Source organism: Meleagris gallopavo, chromosome 8 (assembly GCF_905368555.1).
Source record: "Meleagris gallopavo chromosome 8, MGAL_WU_HG_1.1, whole genome shotgun sequence".
NCBI lineage: Eukaryota > Metazoa > Chordata > Aves > Galliformes > Phasianidae > Meleagris > Meleagris gallopavo.
The window spans coordinates 20881408-20903869 of record NC_139411.1 but is presented as its reverse complement, the minus strand read 5'-3'; the positions used below and the strand labels follow the sequence as shown (position 1 = coordinate 20903869).

The following is a 22462-nucleotide window of genomic DNA, read 5'->3' as shown; positions in this document are numbered from 1 at the left end:
AAAAAAAAAACCTCTCCATAATTCTTCATTTGAAAAAATAACAGAAATGCGTATGCATGCGTGATTATTAATAGAAATACTATTTATATGTAATATGCTTGGTCTTTACTGCAAAGCTGAAGTTTTCCCAGACTCAGCAGAATTGCTTCTCTTTTCCAACCTAGTAGAAATATGTTTTTGATATCAACTGTAAATTACTTAGGGGTGATTCCATTTTTAAGAGAACTGGTTGTAACGCTTGTGGGTCTAAACCTCCTCATTAACTTTTACTTCCTATTTAATTTTTAGATTATGGAATATAACAGTTATGTAAACATGACTTTCCTTGGCTTTAGTTCTGCTCGAAAATTGTGTTGTCTTTTCCTTCTGAGCTGATAATGTATTTTTAAAATTGCATTGCGCCCCTGATCAATATTTGGCAGAAAGGATGCTGCAACAGGGGAATGAATAGATTTGTTTCCACAAAGCAAGTAATACACACTCTCTGGTTGAGGACTGCCCAAGCAAGAGACTATTACTGTTATAGAGCTTGCTTGATCATCTCCTGCATTTCTGTTCTGTTCTGTTCTGATATACTTTAGATCATGTCAGGAAAGGATTGTGTAGCAATTGGTCTGCAATACCTGAAAACTGTTGCTGTCTGCTCAGGCTATCCAAAAAATGGACTGAACCAAGACTAGCCTATAGTAGTAAATAAACGTTGTTTTGTAATTATCTATACTTTTCCCTTCCTTTTCCACTGGACTCTTTGTTGAGCAGAAGAGAATAGTGGGAGCTATACTGAGGGCAATCATGCTGCTTGATTCAAGTGCATTGCTAGCTGCTTAAAAAAGTAATCCATGCTAGCTTTTTACATTTGTAGTACATTATTCATGCAGGATGACATTTAAGATGATTAATTTTTATCAGTTGTTCAGTGTGTTCTAACTGTAGGCTAGAACTTGAACTGTATTAAATAATCTCATGATAGCCCATGGTAAAAATGATAAATGAATTCAACTACATAATAGAAACGTAGAGTATAATGAACTGTGCAAGAAAGACCTCTCCAGTGTAACATCTTATAATTTCAGATGTACTGTGCAAGTTAACATGATTCACTTTACTCAAAATTCACATATCTATTCATTATTAAATAAGTATTTAACACTAATTTTCTCTAGAGTATTTTGTCATTATGTGAGGAAAAACTGAAGATTGCTTCATCAAGTAGTATTTGTCGAAGCCTGTCTGCTGTTGGAAGAAGGGTTCTTTCAATTGAATCATTTGGTGCTTCTCAGGGTAAGCTTAAAATATACTTAAGCTAGAATTTTAAATTGTAGCATATCTAAAGATTTCTAAAATACTGTATATACTTTCCTGTTCTGGGTTCCTTTTTGGATATTAAATTCATAAATATTTATGAATTGGAGGTGGGGAACAGGGGACAAAACTCTGAATGAATGTAATAAATTTATTGAAAATGTATTTTACCTTATTTTGACTCTCTATACAGAGTGTTATGAGTGACTTGTCCTGAAATCATTACATTTTTTCTAACATAATTTTTGTAATTGAAGATGCTTTTTCAGCTACCACTGTTAAGTAATGTAAAGATTTATTAGGAAAGATTAAAAGACTTAAATACACATTTAATATAAGCATCTGTTTTTGCATCTAGATGCCTGTGATAGCATGTGGAAAGGAAGAGTGTTTCAGAAAAGTTTGGGATCTAGATTATACTCAAATGAGAGATACAACATAGGTGATTCACCTGCAGCAGAAGATGTGGCAGCTACTTGTCATAAGGACTCTTCTGTAGTTCCTGTGGTGACTGGCAGAGAAAGTGGCTTAAAGGAAATGCAGATTGATCTGGATAATGAAAAAATTCAACATTCTCCACTTGCAACTGAAGAGAAAAAGAGCAAAGAGGACAAACATGCAGTATATACTGATAGTTTTGCTAGTGTTGCTTTGGATATAAAATCATGTGTTAATGACCTGGAGAGAGATGGCGTTTTTAAGAAGGGTTCTTTGAGAAAAATTAAAACTTTTCCAAAGCTACCACTTGAACCTACAGAAACAAATCACTTTTTTACATCTGTAACCAACAGCGGACCACTAGCTAGGAAAAATCACTTGCTTATGCATGAGTCGCTACCTCTAGACAATAATAATGAGGTTGGTTTTTCTAAGGGAAATCTTAATTCACTTGCTGTTAGTAGTCCATCAAAAACAGAACCAAAGCATCACCAGGTTACTGATCTTCATTTAGAAGCTTCTTGTGTGCGTACACAAGTGTCTGGCATGAATCTAGAAGAACACATGTCATTTATTAATGGTAAAAAGATAGGTTTTATTTCATCTGATCATAAAGAAGACTGTTCTGATGCTACCTCTGAAGTGTCCAATACAACTGGTATGCTAAAAAGCCCAAATCAATCAATTACTGGAGCAAAAAAGCTAGACAATTACATGGCGTTGGAAGACTGTACTGAAACTTTTCAAGGGTCAAATGAAAATTCCTTATCGCACTTTAACAAGATGACTTCAGTGTTAACAACAAAACCCAGTGGGAGCAGATATGGATCAAACCTAATTAGGTCTCCAGAATTAAGCAGCGGTGCATTGGGCGCAAACAATAATGAAGATAATCTTTGTGGAGGCAGAGGGTCAGAAATCAGAAGTAATGAGCAGGTAGTAAAAATAAAGTCTTCATTATATAGTTGCTGTGGTCACTTATGTGGAGAGGAAATGACTTAAATACTACGTGTTTGCTTTCCATCCCTCTCTCCCTTTAGCATCCTGAAAAATCAAAGTTTGCTAGTCTGCACACTTTAAGAGTTAACATTGGAAATGTGGTGATGCTTTTTTCTCGTAAAAAGTAATGTGTTAGTGAAATTAGAAAATCAACTTTGATTTTTTTTTTTTTTTTTTTTTTTACAAATGGTACTGGAGTATACTTGCTGGTTTGTCAGAGTTGCATAATTCATAGCTAATTGCATATGTTAAAAAGCATTACCAAAGCATATGTAAATTTTTAATCCTTTTATGTTACTGTCAATCCATAAAGTTCACTACCTTGCAGTTGGCCTCCCGCATGCTTATGGAAATTGCAGTTTCTGGTTGTCAACCTGACCTCACTGAAATCAATGGCAATATCCTATCTGCTTCAGGAGGGGAAAAGACTCCACTTTTTTTAATCCACATGTACATTTAGGCTTTTGAAAATTGTATATATACTGTATTCTGTGCTCTTAAATGACAGCTTTTGTGTGTTATGTGTATTTCATGATAGAATTCAAATGTGCACAATATGATAAGTATGTTGTCTCAAGCATTTTGTCTCTGTATACATAGCCAAATGTGAAAAGGGAAAGCTGATATTAATCTGCTACAATTTGTTGATAGTGTAGCATGGTCACTTGTCTCTTCAAACTATAGATTCTCAGGGTGGACAAGTTTGGTCTCTGACTTAATGATTTTTCTCTTGTGCAGTACTCAGAGAGATAGATATCCCTTGTGATTGAGAGTGTTGCTTACTAAGAATGCAGGATGGCTCATGCTCCTCCAGCCTCACTTTGACTTGGAAAAAATGAGCAGCACAAACTTTACCCACTTAATTGCCAGAAATTCTGCTTTGGTTAAAATAGATATTTCCTGTTTTCAACTGATGTCTCACTTTTGTTCTCCATCTCTAATTGCCTGTCTTCCTGGCATCCCATGTATTTAGAGTTATTTTCACTTTGTATTGGTTCCCCTTTTCACCTTGCCTGGACACCTCAACTGGAGCAGTAACCTAGAACATCAACTGTCTAAACAGCCTTTAGTCTATAAAGGCTTTAAAAAAAAAAAAAAAAAAAACTGAATTTGTTCTGCCTTTTTTTTCTTTCCTGTGTCTTATTCCTTCAATAATTTGTACTTCCTTCTCACTGCAGGAAGATAGTAAATATGAATAAGAAACACATGGCAAGGTTTTGCTCTTTGAGGGAGAGTTACTCATTACGTGCATGTTGACTCCTTTAGTTTTAAATCCCACAAGATTTTCTTCAGACTCTACCAAATTATTCATTTGTTAAAGACCTATCCCACCCCTTTTTTTTTTTCCGTCTTGCTCTGAGCTATGCAGGTCCACGTAATCAGAAGGGAGTGCAAAAGAACAATCAGATCTATAATCACTCCAAACTTTTCTGCTTTTGCTATGTCATTTGTTCCTATGGCCATACATGAGCCTGCTTTATTTTGCAGAAGTTGTTGTATATTTAACAAGGAGCAAGCAATTCCAGTCAGTCTTTTTTTTTTTTTTTTTTTTTTTGTCCAAGGAATAAAGATACTATTCTTCAGTTGCTTTCCTTCAGCTTCTTAACTAGAGAGGTATGATGAATAAGCTGCCATCTCTTAATAAAATAAATTGACTGCATTGACAAGACTTCTTTAGAGGGGAACAAATCTGTTGAAATAAGACACATATTCTGTCCTTAGTGGATTATCAGTACAGTAGCTTAAGTTTGTTTGGGTACATGAAGATACTTTCAAGAAAATAATCTTCCTCTGAATTATGCTTTCCCAAACTTCTTCCAGAATCTAAAACCTGAAGCAAATGCCCCGTTTTCTTTTCCTGCAGCAGTGATTGGGTTTAGCACACAGCAGATGAAATATGTTTTCAGATAAGTCTGCCCTTCTTCTGAAATCCTCTTTTTCTTCAAATATTTCATCATCAATGAATATTCTTTCCGTCTGAGCAGAACTTCGTTCTTCAAGATAAGTAGGCTTTTAGTAGAAGTGACGGTATCTTGCTCCCACTAAACTTGCAGGACAATCACTGTGAATTAGCAAAGGTAATCCAGCTACCCAAATAAGCACTGTATTAGTGCACATATTCTGAAATTAAGACAACAGAGTGGCTGTTGTTTTCTGTAAGCTAACAGGTTTTATAGACTCATACGTTTTTTCTTTCTTTTTCCTTTGGTCATAAACTCCACCAAACATTCATATTCTATCATTCTTCAGAACGTCTTAAATTTGTATGTTGGACTTAAGTAATCAGAGAGTTTTATCTTGAGCTGCTGGAGGAACAAAAAGTGCTTTTTTTTATCAGCATATGTGAGCAATACCTGGGGTTCTTGCAAATAAAAGGAACCTGAAGTAGCTGTCTGTACCCTGAAAAGCTCAGTGTCTAGCATAGTAATCTGTTTAGTTTTTTTAAGGTCATACTGGAGGAGGGTCGTTCATTTTCAGTAGCTACTGAAGTCTAAGGAGAATTCTATGTTGTCTTATGTAAGGCTTTGGGTTATTTTGCTTTATTTGTTCTAAATGTTTTCTGCTTCCTTTTTGTGTATGTGTCTCTTCTATGACAGATTTTTTTCCTCAGGCTTCTGAAGTGCTTGCCTCTGTCTTTCTTCCTGACAATTGCAAAAATAAAATCATGCTGTGCTATCTGTTATATGAAGGAGTTGCACCTGATTTCTCCCTACACTTTCAAGTTCCCTTTCATTTCTTATTGCCAGAATTTTACTGAATACGGGGAAAAAAAAACCTCAACTCCAAGGGTTTGTTCATTTGCTACAAATACACAAAAAGCATGAAGCTCCAGCAGTTTAATTTTATCTTCTGGGATAAATGGATAAAGCTTCAGAAGATTTACAGTGCTGCTCTTTCACTAGTTTTCTATAACAGATAAGCATACTTACAGCTTTTAGGAGAGTACCTCTAGAATGTCTTTAAATATTTCTTGTTCTTTAGAGAGTGTGCAATATTGGTTTCATCTGGCTGAAGATCAACCTCATCTACTCTGGAGAACAGACAGTTTTTTTTCTTACCTGTCACTAACACTTCTCCAGTGGACAATATTTTTCTAATATCCCAAAACTGCTTTTTAATGTTGTGTGCTTTAATGCTAGTAGGCATTACTAAAAAATGCTTGCTTTTGTCTGGCTTCTGCAATGTATCTTGTGAGGGTTTTCTCAGAGGTTTTTATAGTCTTGCATGCCATAAATAAATATTTTTCACTTCAAGTTTGAGTGGGGATCTCTTATTTCTCTAACCAATTTCATTCCAATCAGGTGTATATCATCTCTAACACATTTAAATGTTTCTATGTGATTTAAGTGCTGTGGCCTTCATGTGGGCAGGATTAACAGGAATTTGGCATATATGTTTGTTTTCTGTTTGTCATTCATATCCAGTCAAGCATGAGAGAAAGTGAAAGGTAGAGAATGACATTTGAACACTGGAGAAATACCACTTGAAGTAAAGAAAAAAATGTCTATTCCCAGATAGTACTTATTAAGTAAATTATAATGAAATCTTACTTCATTTGGCTGTTAAAAATATGCAAGCATTATGTTTATAGAATATAGTATATTGGCATCATTTTTGCGGTTTGGACAGTTCTGGTAACAACAATTAATGAAATAATAGATTTACTAAGTGATCTTTACAGCACCAGTGAAAAGCATCATTTTCTTAACAAGTGGCATTTAAAATACAGTCTTTTTGGCATACAGTAAAATGTTATTAATATGTAGGTATAGGCAGTAATCATTCATAGTTTTTACATACTGGCAAAGAATTTTGTGCTGTGGAAAAACACTTTTTTGCTCTAAAAATGGGGAAGGAATTCTTCATATGAAGAGGTGCATTTTAAAACATGAAGAAAAATTTCAAAAGAGGCACTGAATTGTCATGTTTGCTCTCTGGTGCAACATTAATGGCAATGACCTAGAATAAAAGTTGTAATCAGTATTGAAATATTGACTTAACTGACTTGAGGTCTTACAGATATTGAAGGATTGTTTTGATGTTTTGCTAAAATACCTGAGTAGGTGGTTAAGAAATAAAACATGCTATAAGCTGTTTGACCACGAATTTTGACGAAGTTTTCCAGCATTCCAGAATTTTTCTTGGTTAGTTGAGGTTTTTTTGTTGTTGTTGTTGTTGTTGTTGTTGTTTTTAAGTTGTAGGAAAGAATGATAGCTACAATCAGCAACTTTAAAAACAAATAAAAAACCCTGAGACATATGTCTCTGTAAGGAAGGTTTCCACTTAAATGTTTACCAAAACGTAAGCATATTCAGCAGAACATGAATGTGAATTGAGTAAAATACCTGCCTTGATGCTTAAATAACCTAGGTTTAGATTAATATTATTTTTTATTAGAAAAATATTTTTTACCCGTTCTTGTATTCTTCATCACAAATGTAAACGTGTGATGAAGTGTGTATTATCGTGTACATTGTCTATATTGGATAACCTCCACAAAATGTTAAGGCAAGTCCCCAGCAGGTCTGTGGAGCTCTTGAGATGAAGTCCTCCAAATTCCTCTCTTTCCAGCTGGGGTCGGTGAGCATTTGGAATAACGAGGGACATTAGAAATATGACTTTTTCAGGTATCTTTTTCCAGGAATAAATTGATGTGGTCAGGGATGTGAGGGGGACATGAATTACAGTAATGCAGTCAGTTATTACAATCTTTATGTAAGTACAGGAGATAAACTACTTTAGGATGTTTGTCAGAGATGAACAATGAGGATATACATCTCAGTAGCATTCACCAATCTGTAACCAGACTGCATCTTTTTTTGTGTGTGTGTATCAGGTTAATTTGACTGTCTTGTGAATGGTACTGATTTTCACGTCTGCTAAGATTTGCTTTTCCTGCATCATTTTTTCTTCTGAAACAGAATTTCAGTTTTTGGCACCTTTTCATCCCATTTTGTTATTTATCACTGACACTTTCCTCTTTCTTATCATAAACTTCTGCTGCTGGTCTTAGAGTTTATTACTACTTTCTTGCTGTGCTTAAAGATCTTTCTGTCATTTCTTTCTTCCTCTGGAGAGCTTTGATATCACAAAGCTGATGAGAAATGCTTTTCAGTTTTCTGCTGTACAGCTAACTTCAATCTCTAGTTTAGTGAGAGATTCTTCTTCCCCTTGCTAGCTATTCATCACCTCCTCCTGAAGTGAGAGGTGATTTGTATACAGAATGCAGGAAGCCAATCTCTCTGCTGCAGCTTTTAGTGCCTCTAAAGCCATAAACTTCAAGAGGAGGGATTCTCTTAGAGGGAAATATGACAGTGGTGTATACTTACTACAGAAATATTCCCACATTCTGAAGTGTTCTATTCAATCTGTGGTATTTCTCTTTATTTCCCTTTACTTGTGTCAACTCTCCAGGATGAATTTGAAGCTTTAGCTCCATTTTTTAATTGTAAAATGTCTGCAAGCAAATGCATTTCTGAGGCACTTGAGAACCAGTATGTTATGGAGGGAGAGCTAAGCACTGCTCGGGGATTGTAATTAGTCAACGATGTGAAGATCTGTTTCAAATATTCTTTAGATTAACTCATTCTTTTTACTTTCTGACCTCTTCCTCCCTGGTGCATAATTGATGTCTTTTTACTACAGTTATTTCTAGATATAATGAAGCATAAAACTTAACTGGATTACCCGGCTTCAAATCTGTTTGTTCTGGAGTTACTAATTCTTTATAACATGCCACAATGGGGCCACAAATAGGATAATAAAAGCGCCACATTCATTTTTTGTGTATTAAAGGTAGGCAGAAAACAGAATACTTTTAGTAAAAAAAAAAAAAAAAGTGAGTTTGATGGCACATCTTAAGAAATATTAGTAACTTATCTGGCTCGCCTTTAAGGAATATTTAAACAGTATGAAACCAAGGTATTGAGTTTATTGCGAACTATCTTCTGGGTAGTACTGAATTATCAACAAAGTTTCAGCTACAGAAATAAATGTGGTTCTTTTTCTCTTCTTCATAGATTGCAGGGAAGTTATTTGTTTGTTGATTGATTAAAGGTGGTGCAGTAGTTTATTCATTACCTGTTTTACGATAAGCCTGAATACTGCTTCATGAAGGGAGTTTTGTATCCAGGGCCATGAAAAATAAGTCATAGTGAGTGACAGTGTAGAAACTGATGTGTCAAAAATAATGTTGTACTGTAGTTGTGCACGAGACAGATATTGTGAACATTGATTGAAATATAAAGTTGTTCATAAGCAGTAGCAAAATGGTTCTGAGATTTTAGTTTTTATTTCTAATTCGTGTGTTCCAGTTATGTATTTATTTTTCCAGAGTTAATCTTGAATTGATGTCAGTAGTTTTTTTTTCTCTTACGTGGCCTAAAGTTGATATTTAGACATAGATAACTGTTTTAGAGACTGCACATGCAACAGAAAATATGCCATGTTGTTTTAAAATAGTGTGTGGTCTGCTCTAATCCAGAGGTTTCTGCCTATGGTGAGTTGTTTTTTAATGTTCCTTTAATAGATAAATAGAGATCGTTATGTTCAGTTGTTGCAAAATAAGGTTGATAATCTCTTCTATTAGCACAGCTTGGTCTGAAAGATATCTGTGTAGAATTGTTGTGTCAAGTTCTTCTATTAAAAAAAATATACAAAAAGAAGAAAATCAGAGAGTGTAAAATATGGATTCTCTGAGGAGCGGTATCTTTGTCACATTAAAGTATTTTTCAGATATCAAGAGCTAAATTGATAAAGAGGAAAAAAAGTAGTCATTGCAAATTGAACATCCAGTGATTATAAGCCAATTAATGTGCTTTTACTTTAAGTAAACCTGTTGTTAATTCTGTCAATATTGTTAACATCTTTCACAGAGGAGCAAGACATATTGATGGAATATTTAAGGTAAGGCTTGTAATGTAGCTGTTAGGGTAAATCAGGATTTGAATGTAGGTAGGTTTTGGTGGTGGTAGTCATTCAGATTTTTGTGTTTAAGTCTAGGTAATCTCCCTGTAATTGTGTCATCTTTGACATTCTAAAAGAATCCTTACTTAGCGTGATAAGAAAGAGCTTCCAAACTGCCCACTCTTCCTGAAACACTTATGTTGCTGAAATCCCACTTGAATTTAACTTTTGATATGCAATTAAGAAGCTTCTGATTCATTACATAGCTGTTAACTGTGTGATGATATTCAGTAAGAATTATGATTAGTTTTCTCCTGTTGCATGCAGTAAATTTTCTTAATGCTTTTTAGATGTATGCATTGTATATTAGGATTTTCTTTTGCATTACATCAGAAAACATTTTTGTTTTGCAACAATTTTTGATAACTCTGCATCCTCTTTATTTCAGTGGATTTCTCTAAAACTCCTGTTGTCCTGGTATGGTAAACCTCTGAAAGACCATGAACTCTGGGCTTTATGTCATGAGTGTTTAAGGACTTTACACACTTGCACAGATTATCCAGGTAGGATCTTAATTATTTTAAACTTCGTGCTTAGTTGTTTATTTTCTCTGTAATGATGTTCTGTTGACGTGTAATATCTCATGACTATTTTGTTTATTGAAAAAATAACAGCTAATACTTCCAAATTCACTCTTTTAAACTGTGACTTTGAATTCTTACTCCATTTAGACTTCTCTTACATGTATATAACATTGTACAATGTCTTCTTTTTTTCTGTGTTTTGATAGTTTTTATAGGGGAAGAGCTCTTTATGACTTCAAGCAATTAAACAGGTTTTGTGTTTAGAAATGTTGGGTATGGAGAAACTGTACCGTGCCTTTTGAGAAAACTGCTTGGGACTTGTTGTTATGAAGGTTATGGATGAAGAATTTCTTTTACATGTTAAACTTTCCCTGATTTGGTGTGACCCATATTCCTGTGACACAAGATTGTCCAGGATCTCATGATGACATTACTGTACTCCATGCTTCTATTTACAGAGTCAACTTCTGAGAGAGAAATGTGGAACTGTCCTTTGGCAGAATTGCAGTATGTTGTATGTGACATGGAAGAAGATCATCCTAGTTTCCACTGACATTCTGAATATTGCTTTAGCCTATCCTGTTAATAAATCTCCAACAGTTCTTATAAAAAGAACAGATTCCCATCACTACACCCTGCCTTCCCTTTTCCTTTATTTAAAAAGCTTGCTTTTGTCTGCTCGGAAAGGGATGAGTTTGAAGTCTGTAACTGAATATGAAGAAATGGATAGTAAGTTACATAAAACTTAGTGTGTCTTTTTGGTTTTCAGTTTCAGCTATTTTATCTTTTGTTATATTAAAATGTTACACTGGAAAATGTCCATAAAAAGAGATTTCTGAACACTTTAAGCAGTGTTACCCTTAAAAATAGGTATTTGATATACTTCACAGCAGAAAGATTATTTCAGTCTCATAAGATGTTCCTAATGTTTGTGAAAGCTTCAAATAACTGCACAGAACATCTTAGAGTTTAGTTTAATATGTGTAGACAGCCTCTGTTACAATGCTTACATGCACTGAGAATGCATAAATCTTTACAATAGTGAAAACTAAATTAAGATCTGAACCTTATGTAGCCAGTAAAAGTGAACATAATGATGAAAACTTGTAAATGGAAGGTATCTTACTTAAAATTCCATGTTTGATGAATGGAACTACCTTGATTTTGAATACTGTGTTCAGATTTAGAATACTTTTGCCAGATAAATTTCTGCCTATTCTGAGGGTAATTAATCTGATATTTTATAAACTGTGTGTTCAAAAATCCTAGTCTTAACACTGGTAGAACCAGATTGGTAACTCATAAGTCATAGTAAACAGTGGGATAAGCTGGATTTATTATTATTTAGAATTATTATTACTTAAACAGTCTTTTCCTCTAAATCCATAAGCTATTTTTTTGTTACCTTAAACAGGAATTACCTCGGTAAGAAAACATATTCTAAAGCTAGTCTGTTCATGTATTTTTTAACTCAGTCTTGCTACAAAAGGAGTTCGCAGTCTCTACTGAGACTTTGTGTATTGCCTCTCCTCTTATAAGAGGATATTGCTTACATGATGCTTACAGGCACTTTAGAAGACCCAGGTGAGAATTCTTGTATTGTACTGATCTGAGGTCTGGTTTGTATGAGCTGTGTTACAGATTCAGAGCCAGAGGCTCAACTTCTACTGTTGAGAAGTAATGACAGTGAGCAAAAATAATTCTCAAGGGTGCTGCAGAAATACCTGTTAAAGAATCCCGTTCAGAAAAGCTTTGCATTTCGGGTCTAGTTTGTAGATAGTAGTACACAAGCTTTTATTTACAATAAGCATAATGAATTTTAATGCCTTTAAGTGTGCTTTGTACAGATAACTACAAAAGCAAATGGATGGATTTTCTTCTTAGACATCTTCAATTTATTATTTAATAACAAATCAATATATATAAATACATTATTTTTAGAACTCTTTCATGTATTATTTAATAATAAATTAATAATTTGACCTCTTATTTAATATAATCTAAGAATACACTGTTCTAGTTCTCTGAGACAAGACTCTTATCTAGGAAAATAAGAGTTTGATGGTAGCCTACAAAAGCAGGAGTACATCGCTATCCAAATGGATTATTATATTGCAGAATGTTAAATTATGGTGTGCTTTGAAGATATGAAATGGATAGACTCAATCCAGCATGAGTTTTTAATCATTTCATTTCTGTTATATGTTCTCACGTCTTTAAAGAGAGAAAAATAAGTTCCCAAGTGCCCCAGATGATTTAAGGCAGTTTTTAGAAGCCAGTTATTTCTTACCTAACCGTGGAGAGTTTCAGGGCTTTATCGTGCAAATAACAGTCCACATCACATTTCTTTTCTGGGACTGTGTGTGTGATTATGGCTATTTGTACAAGAGAGGATACCTTATCCTATTCCACCTAGAGGAGTTCTGCACCTGGTCGCATATGTCTCAGCTGTCTCCACATGATGACTATTTTCATGTTCAAGCCTGCACTGGTGGTGATATTGCCATTTACTATCAAAGGCAAAATCTTGGTTGAGCATTTTTTACGTTTAATCCCAACTTTGTTGCTTTAAGATTTTTGTTGTTGTTGTTGTTTTTCTTTTATGTTGGGGTTGGAGGAAGAAGGAAGAGAGGAGAGTTTAAAGACTTAGGATAAGAAGTTCTGGTACCTTGTGAGAAGAGTATAGTACATCTAGCTGTTGTTTTCCTTTCTTTTTTTTTTTTTTTTTTTAATTCCAGTATTCTAAACCTTTTCACCTACTGTAGTGTGATTTTGTTTTGCTTTCTTGTCTTTTCTGCTGGAATTGCTTTAGGTGATTATGCATTTTCTATCAATTGAATATTGATTTCTGTTTGAGCGTTAGTATAAAAATTTTATTTGTCACTACTTAGGGTAATTGGTGACGTTGCAAATTATTTTTTAAATTATTTTATTTGTTTGATTGGTGTTAAATAGTTACATGAACAGACACTTATCATGCCTTCTACAATGTGACTTGTTTTGCAGTGATCTTATGTTTGGACACCGTACTGCTTGACTGCCATGGAAGAGTCCTCTTTACTGCTCCAAAAGCTGAAGGTAAACCAATATATGGAGCGCTCCGCTTTTTTGTCATTTGAGGGGAAGAGGAGAATTAAGCAAATATCTTACCTTTTGTTTCTGGTTTCTTTTTTTTCATTTAGAATCTTGTGATATAATTTATTTAGCTCCTGAAATTGAAGAGGAGGATGTAGATACTGAGAAGGTAATGTGGTAGGTTATGTAGGTATTCGGTTTATCAAAGCATAGCCGTATCCCTCTGCCCTTTAAAGAAGAAAGCAAAACTCTTCTGAGATTGTGATAATAAATCTCTCAATGTTTCTAACATTTCTATGGTTTGTTTTGTATTGGTTTTCCATAAACTTAGTTGCCTCTAAAAAAAATCATTTTGCCTTCCAAAACAGTAACTGCCAAATTATGTTCTTCATTAGTTTTCCATCAGGCTCACTTATTTTCAGTTTGTCAATAGGAAGACAGATACTCAAGTCATGGTTTTATGTTCTGAAGGTCACGCTAAGATCAATTTTTTAGACTGTCTAAGAAAAATCCCAAATGAATCTCCTTTGTAATATTGGAAAATACTGCTGTCAGCATATTTTTATTTTGGGAACGTGATTATTAATGACAATGTCTCTTACCAATACATTTTTTCTAGTGCTTTTTTCTTTGGATATAAACCCTAAGTTGTTCTCAGGCAAAAATGATAAAAAATGTTAATAAATAGCAGGTGAATGTTTGTCTTCTTTGCAATTGCAACTGAATGAAATGGATTTTAAGAGTGGAGGGAAAAAAATTACCGTATCATTCTGTTGTGTGAAAAGAAAGAAGTTTAACTAATATGTACCTTCTGCCCTATGAGTTCTTTAAAATTAGAAATAATAGTCATGATTCAGGGGAAAAAAAACCAACCTGCATTAAAAATCTAGTAAAGCTAGATTTTGACTTTCTGTAAAATAATCTGAAACTAGGAAATATTTATCTTCTCCTTTAAAGTTTCTCTTTCTACTTAAAGTGCTTTGATCCAACATCCATTTTTAATAGCTTCAAAAGCTTAAACTAACGCTAAGATATAATATAGCAGTTTCACCAGTAGAAATTAATAATTCTGAGGTCTTTATACCTTATTCTCTATTCTTCAGAAAATATAAAGTTTTTTTCTTGTTTTTCTACATTATGTATAGAATGAGCTGGAATCCTATTTTGACTTTTCCTTATATCTGTATAACTTGGTTGTTATGAAAAATTTAGTTAGAATTATGTTATGGAAATCAAGACTGCAGTGCCAGCCATAGTAACTGTCCTACATTAGTGAAAGGAATGTTTTTGAAGTGTGCGCTAAATTAGATATTATGATCATAATTAAAATTATGATCACATTAGCCTCTTGGAATTCTAGACCTAAGGGGAAGGAGATCATTTGATTTTGACAGAGCTACTTTCTCCTATTTCAAGCACCTTATACCCACCAACTTTTGTTCAAAAGCTTGGATGATTCAAAAGTTAGTTTCTTTATACTGAATTTCCTTGTTACGTTGTATTCAGTGTCATTTATTTGGCTCTAAAGAGTGCTAGGAAATATTGTTTGGACCACATTATTTAGTACTGTGCTCGGGTTTCCGTGCCTTGAGCCTTTTTAATACCTTTCATAAGCAATGTGAAGAAGTACAGTGCTTTAACTTTGTGAAAATTACGTTTGTAGGGTATGCTAACATATGTAAATTAAGCATTAAACACTCTTATTCTGGCTCTGTCTGAAAATTGTAATTTTTCAAATAAAATAAGAAGGCTCTTGAAGATCAAGCACTTTACAAGGTCCCCCATCATTGCAACTTCAGTTGGTCTAGCTGCAGGTAGCACAATAATTCCTAAAATAAATACACAATACCTAGTTCTTCTGATAGGTGTAATCTTCTCTGTAAAATATGACTTGTACTGGCAAGCTTGTAATTACTTCATTTCTTTCTGAATTATCATGACCTTTTTAAAGTAAATTGCTGCTGGCCAGACTTTATTGTAGAACACTAAGGCTTGCGGCAATAGGTTTTTATATGAGAAAGGAGTTCTTCAGAATGATTCTAAAAGCTTTTTTTTTTCTGAATAATTTTCCTAGATAAAGAATAAGACAAATTATGTCTGTTGCTCCAACAGTAGAAAATTAGCTACTATTATTGACACTGCATGCATAACAGCAAGTTTTTGAAATCAGCTTCTTCAGAAGCCAGGTGTCATCTGTATTTTGAAAGTACTGGTAGTTATTTTGTGGGGAATGAGGGAAAATTTTGGACAATTTTCCAAATTTAATATTGAGAAAGGGTTTTTTGATTTGGTTTGGTTTTTTTGATTGCTTACATCTTACGTCTCTCCTGTGTTATGCCACTAGGTCTGCATTTACGGTGTTGCTGCAGTTCTTTGGATGGCAGCAAAATACAGCATTTCACCTAATCACAAACTGGCCTTGCCAAGAAAATTAAAAAACCTTCTTCTGGATATGGCCAAAAAAAATCCTGAGGAAAGACCTTCTGTAGCTGATGCAATTAAGGTTACTGGATTTAAGCAATTTTATTTGAAATTCACTTGTGTCTAAAGTCCCATCTTAGTGAATTGAATATCAAAATATTAATTTATTTTTTCTAATAACATCATAATAACATTAATCTAATTAAATTATAGCCAGTCACTCTCGGATTTGTTTTTTGAAGTGACCTCCCTAGGGACATGGAGGGGTGTGTTTTTAATTTATATTGAAATTATTAATAGGTACTCAGAATAAGTTCATAAGACATTCTAAACTTGGATTACATTTAAATGACTTTTTACCTTGACTTTATCCTTGTCCAAGAATATCTCACTTTCTTAAAAACTTATATACTCTGAAGACTGTGATTTTTTTTTCAGACGTGCAGTCATTATTTACTTGAACGAGGAGTAAACAGCAAAAATATTTTGGCATTGTTGAATAAATCTGTTTTTAAGGTATGAATTCTACCTTTTTTTAATTGTCTACATTTTTTCAATTAATTCTTTAAAGTGTGTTCTGATTGTCTTTTTCTCCACTTCAAGTATAGTTAGATTTGTGTTTTTTCTTTTCTTTAATTCTCAGGTATTCTGTAAATATTGCTTTTGTGAGAGCATTAACAGTAAAGTATTTAGATATTACTAAGAATTTCATATTCTTGCAGAAATGTAAAGTAGATATGGAAATGACATTCTAATTTTTGTAGTCTTAATTTTTTTTGTCTGCTCTTAACTATCTATATTTGCAGCTATGTTTAAGTTCACTGGATGTTACATAAGGGAGTCTGAAAGTAAGTCTTCAAATGATGTGCTTGTAGTTGGGAAGCTCTGCTTGACTAGGAATTAAGGCAAGGATACAGGTGCTTTTTAATATAAAATTCTGAAGTTAATTTTAAAAAAAAGCAATTTTGTCACTACGTTAATGTGTAGTTATTGTGCTCTGGTTATGTTTCAAGTCTGTATGTACTGTATACAGTGTTCTGTTAGTTCTGGAAATTGACTTCGTGCAAAGTATTTGGTACAGTAGTTTATCAAGATGTACAAACAGCTCTGCCATTCTGTAGAGTTTTGTGCACAGTTCTCCACACTGGCATGCTAATAATTTCAGTTTGGGCTTCATTTTTTATTGTTAATTGTTAGGCTGTTGCGGAAGACGTAATCTCTTCTCCAGATAATGTAGCTTTTGAAATTGAAAATGAAAGACTTGAAGTGAACCCTTCAGAGTCAAGTCTAGGTAAGCAGATTTTGATATATTTCATTGTCTAGATCAGTTCTCTGTATGAGATTTTCTCCGTCAGTTGAATGGGTCTATTTCTATCTAAGTTGATTATTATTTACATTGCATTTATATTTTACATACTGTTCTTCTTTTATCTAATTGTGTTTTTATTTTAGGATTTATGCCTATTACCAGTGAAAGTAAACTTATCGCAGTTAAAGGACCGGTACCATGCCAGATTTCTCTAAACTGTGAGAAAACTGCATTACCTGTTGCATTCACCTCTCCTGCAACTCACTTTAAGCCTATCATTCTGCAGCAAAATATAACAAAGTTAGTATATCCTAAAGCAAAATAAGTTAAAGTTATAACTTCACTGTTACATCACTGGCATAGTCCTGTCAAAATTCTTTGTTCCTTTTCAGGGAAGTTCACACACCAGCTACTGAAAAACTCAAGGAAAAGTCGAGAAAAGAAAAACACATTGATCGCAGCAAATCAGGATATGTAGAAGGCTTTAAAGGCTGTGGTATCAAGGACACAAATGTAGTTGAAACTACATCTGAAATACCTGAGTGTCATTTACAAGTTCCAGGCCACCCATTCCAGATTTCTTTAGAAAAAGAAAAGTCAGGCGATGTATTTACTTCTGATTCCTCACGTATTCTACAAGAAAGAAAAATTTTATCTGAAGTTCCTTCAAGCTCCTTAACTTCTCTTATGTCTCCTAATCCTCTTCATATAAATAACATCATTCTCAAACAGAATTCAGAGAAAAGAGTTTTAACATTTGTACCAGTACACTTAGCTGTATCAGAGCAAATACCAAATAAGCCTCTTCATTCAAGGGTTGCTTCTGATTGCTCTCATAGTTTGCCAGTGTTACTTTCAAGTACTATTGCAAGTTACAAACTCAGCATGCAAACAGAAAACGACTCCTCTCTACTCAAAGTGCAAAACTGTAAGACTATTAATACACAGAATGCATTTGAAAAAACTGACCAAGTTGTTCAGACCAACTGCCAAGATCTTGAGGGTGCTACCAACACACGCAATATGTTCTCTGAACAAGGATTCACACCTTGTACCTCAGTGGACGGAGAGGCTTCTTGTGTCTTTGATGAAAAAGTCTTGTCCCAGCAGAGCAGAACAAATGACACTTCGTTACAGGAAGTGATTCATCTTATACAAGAGGAGTTTGCCTTTGATGGCTATCTAGAGAATGGAGTTGAAGTTTTTGATATGGGTATGTTTATTTTCTTCTGTACATCACTGATATGTAAGAATGTTATTAGTAATGTATTTTTCTATTTTTGTTCATTTGTGGAGTTTTACTTTTTTGTTGTTTTTAAACAAGGTAACTTCATTTTAGCATTAAAGGAAATTAAGTTCGGTACGTTCTCTGACAAAATTTGTGAGAAGTTCTGTGACCTATACTGGGATGAAAAATTACTGGAGAATCTTTATCAAGTAGTAAATGGAGAAAGAGTTTCACCTTTATGGTACGTGTTTTTCAACTTTTTCCCTCTTATAATTCCTTTTAATATTTTTCTCCCTACTTCCTAGAGATAGAAAAGAATATGCTGCTCCTCTTTAAGTGTTTTTACTTGTTTTCTGACATCTGATTATTTCCCTGTCTTCGTCTCCTTCTCCAAAGCAAATAGTACTTAATAATTTAGCAAAGATATTTCCTATTAAGCTTGTCTGTAACTCCATTCTAAGATAGCTGAATAATGGAGATCAAATATTGAACCTGGTTGAATATGGAATTGTGTTAGAAATAGGCTGTTTAATCAGAAGTGAAATAAATTATTCCTACTGTTCAGCTTAATTATTGTATTTGAGTTCAGTTTTTTATGCATTAGTTCAAACTCTCATTAAGTTAAGAATGAATTTGCTTTGAAACATCTTTTTGTTCCAATCACACCTAAGAACAAGTAAATTAATTTAGCTTTGCTAGAAATATTTTACTTAAACTTCATTTCATTCGGTGTTCCTCCTGTGACAGCCTTTTGTAAACCTGTTAAGTAAGAAAACACTGGCTTAATGAGTTTCTTATTTATTTTATTTCATCTTCCATTAAATATCTGCCAGAAAAAATAATAAAAATCTTTCTTGTTTTATTGCAGCACCCAGATATAGCATACTTCAAAAAAAAAAAAACTTACCAAAGACTACTGTAACCAGTAATTAATTTATAAGTGGGATTTATGAACTTAATATTCTTTGACATTGAAAACAGCTTTTAATTGCCACCTTTTTTGCCTTAAGGATATGAAACATTGTATTTCCCCAATTCTCATGTATTTTCAGCATAACTGAGGCAGATGACTCAAAAAGTGGTGTATTCCAAAATCTGAAGAAGTCTGACAGCTTTTTGGCAAGCAGTGATCACACAGAGGGTGAGAAGGAAATTTATGTCTCTTTGTGTGGGGAATCTATCAATGGAGAGAATGGTGCTTTCAGTGTGTCTTCAGAAAAACACTCACCTTAACACTTACAAACATTATCGATGAATGTGAACATTATCGATGCCTATCGATGTAAGTTTCAGGACAGTTGTTGAAGTTATATTTGTGGATTCTTTATTTGAAGAACTTCACAGTGGACTTGCCTTTTTTCCTATCATACTTTGTGATTGAAGGTTTAGAAAACATTCCTTCTTTCAGTAACTGAATTAGAAACTGAACTGGTAAATCCCATTATTAAAACATGGTATATTCATGGGCATCTTGTATTTGATTTCTATTGCATAAGTCTTTAATATGTTTATGATAGCCAGAATATACTAAAGAAATGGCAGAGGAGTTGTTAGAGAAGAATAAAAACACATCATATTTAAAGAATTGTTCTTGGTCTTTGTTTTGCTAAAGTGAACAGTCAGTAATTTCTATGGCAATATCAGAATGGATTTTCTTTTTCCTTGTTAATCCTAATAGCACCTCTTTGTACTTCTTTTAAGGTTATCTATCACAGTCTGAAAGATGATGACAGGGGCAACATGCAGTACTTTACAAGGTTCTTAGTAGTTGTACAATATTTATATTTGAACATCTTTAGTTTTATGTAATGTATCTCATTAATTACCTTACTCTGTAATATATCTTGGTTACATATTTAAAGTACAGGGAGAAATGAAGGTAGTAGTATGTGTATATATAACTACACATAGAAAGAAAAACCTTGAGTGTCTCAACAGCTTCAGTTTGGAAAAAAGAAAAAAAAAGGCACAGACTCGCTTACAAATTTCTGTAAAATTATGTAGTATTTCAGTAGTCCTTAGTCTCCTTTCCAGCATGTTTGCAAGAATTCTTACATAAAGAACATATTATTCAATCTGTTTTTAAATTTGCTTACTTTTCTGTTTTGAATAAATTTAGATTGAGTATTCTTTTGAGATCAGCTTATCCCCCTTGCAGTCGCTTAACTTCTATGGCAAAATTTATGTTTGAAAGCTTGCTCTTGGCTGCTGCCATGCTAGGTTATGATTTTCTACTTTGGCTCAGAATGATGGCAAATGTACAGCCAGACTTTCCCATGGGGTATGTGACTGCTTTGCACCAGTAATTCGAGTCCATTTGACTCCAAAGCTGGCATATCGAAGCCCTGGAGGATTTCTCAAGTGAAAAGGGAGACTTGTGGCAGACATAAAAATGCCTGTCAGCATCATGCCAACTTTTGACTGTCACCACAGTCCCTTGAGGTTTGTAGTAGCTGTTATAACTGCAGAGAAATCCCATCGTAGCTCAAGGAAATGAGTCCTGTAGGAGTAGAAAGTTTAACATGTGTCCCCATTGGCTATGTCAAGTACTCTTGCCCTCTCTGCATGGAATAAAACCTTTGAGACCAATATATGGAAAAGAACTCAAGAGCTAAGCTTCTTATTGATATGTGCACAGGTCTGGTATTTTTTTGTTTAGAAAGTCCTATGCTATGCTTTGTTTAAATACTTGTTTTACATATGCAGAATGAATTTTCTAATTTTCAGAAATTTACTGACCAAAGCTTGATTGTTCTGAAATGTCTTTAACCTTCAGTATTTTACAGTGTGTAGTTGAGAAAAAGCAAGCACAAAGCCCAAAGAAGAATGTTCTACTCTTAGAGGACATAAGTAATCTCATAATTGCATTTTCTAAGTGTAGTGTTTAAGTTTAACAAAGGATACATTACAGCATGTCTATTATTTCTTCTTTCCAACCTCCCCCTAAAGGAGAAGGAGAAGCTACTTTTGACATGAAGGATGAGCTTATGATAAATACATCGTTAGCTGAAATGAATTTTAATGAGACGCCCTCAAATAATATCAAAAAAGAGTCAAGGCTGCAGAATACTATCCCTATAGAAAAAGATGGACAATATTTACAAACCAATGGCTATCATATTGGTCCAGACTTTGCAGAAGAAAATGCAGAGCCCAAGGAAGAGGCTGTAATAAAGACAGCTGAAAACAGCTACCTTGTGGCTCCCAACCCACCTGATTTTCATGGCTGTAGTCCTGGTTGGAGCAGTGCATTTTATGGAGCTGAATGTTTTGATTCAGAAGTTCATAGTTACATAAAAAACCTTGGAAAGCAGAAATCAAATGAAACACAAAGTATAGATGCTAAAAAAGTGGTGAGTACATTGATTTAAAATCATTAAGACATCTCTTTATTTACTGGTTGAAAGTATGACAGAATGTGTTGTATTTTAGTGAGAATAAACCCCCTTTTCTCTCTTAAATATTCACTCTGCTGTATTTACATAAGAGGTCTTTATATTTTACATAAGAGTAAAATGTGATATTTTCAATAATATTGTATTAAATTTTCCATTATATAATCTTCTGTTAAAGATGCTTTTTAAATATCTTGTTATGGCAAATTCAACAGTAGTTTAAAATGTCACTACTTCTTGCGTATGTTTTTTTCTTTTACTACCCTACATCAACAGCTTCAATCTCTCTGCTGACATTGCTATAACACTAACATTCTGTGAAGCCCGAAATATTTAAAATAAAAATACTAAATCATAATGTTCCAATTGCACCAAAATTTTACCTTAAGCACTAAATGTGAGAAAAGAAAACCTTCATAAAACTGTTCTATTTTTCCAAACTTCATCAGTCATGGATATTTCAAGTTTTTATTTAGAAAACAAATGGCATCTTTAATAATTCATAAATGCTAGGGGGAATAATGCACTATCTGATCCAAAATGCTGAAAAAATAGAATAGACTCAATGTGAAAACACAAGGAGTCTTCTGCCAGAGTTGAAGCTCAAAAAATAATTATTTTAGTAGCTAATTTTCATTTGTAAAATCTAGCAGTGGAAGCACATGTCCACTCTTCAGGCCAGGAGGATTACAGGGACTAAAGCAAGGCTGGAAAGTGAACGGTTTGAACAGGAAGGTGGTCTGAGTTCCGGAGGAAAGTTCTTCCTGCCTTGCAAGGTAGACTGCTCCATCTCAAGCCTATCCTC

General features: G+C 33.9%; 1 protein-coding gene across 4 annotated transcripts in view; it reads left to right on the top strand.

Annotated features, from left to right (window-relative positions):
- Nucleotides 1-22462, top strand: part of KNDC1 (kinase non-catalytic C-lobe domain containing 1) — a 59261-nt gene that overhangs the window by 23230 nt on the left and 13569 nt on the right. For 2 of the 4 annotated variants that reach the window (XM_085229197.1, XM_085229199.1), the window contains exons 5-18: nucleotides 1164-1281; nucleotides 1661-2676; nucleotides 10094-10208; nucleotides 13236-13307; nucleotides 13412-13473; nucleotides 15649-15807; nucleotides 16164-16241; nucleotides 16923-17016; nucleotides 17178-17334; nucleotides 17427-18247; nucleotides 18359-18503; nucleotides 19315-19403; nucleotides 21212-21615; nucleotides 22308-22433. In XM_085229197.1, the coding sequence (XP_085085323.1) occupies nucleotides 1164-1281; nucleotides 1661-2676; nucleotides 10094-10208; nucleotides 13236-13307; nucleotides 13412-13473; nucleotides 15649-15807; nucleotides 16164-16241; nucleotides 16923-17016; nucleotides 17178-17334; nucleotides 17427-18247; nucleotides 18359-18503; nucleotides 19315-19403; nucleotides 21212-21615; nucleotides 22308-22433 (3456 nt within the window). The remainder of the gene's footprint in view (nucleotides 1-1163; nucleotides 1282-1660; nucleotides 2677-10093; nucleotides 10209-13235; nucleotides 13308-13411; nucleotides 13474-15648; nucleotides 15808-16163; nucleotides 16242-16922; nucleotides 17017-17177; nucleotides 17335-17426; nucleotides 18248-18358; nucleotides 18504-19314; nucleotides 19404-21211; nucleotides 21616-22307; nucleotides 22434-22462) is intronic. The other 2 variants (XM_085229198.1, XM_010714578.3) reach the window with 2 other exon arrangements.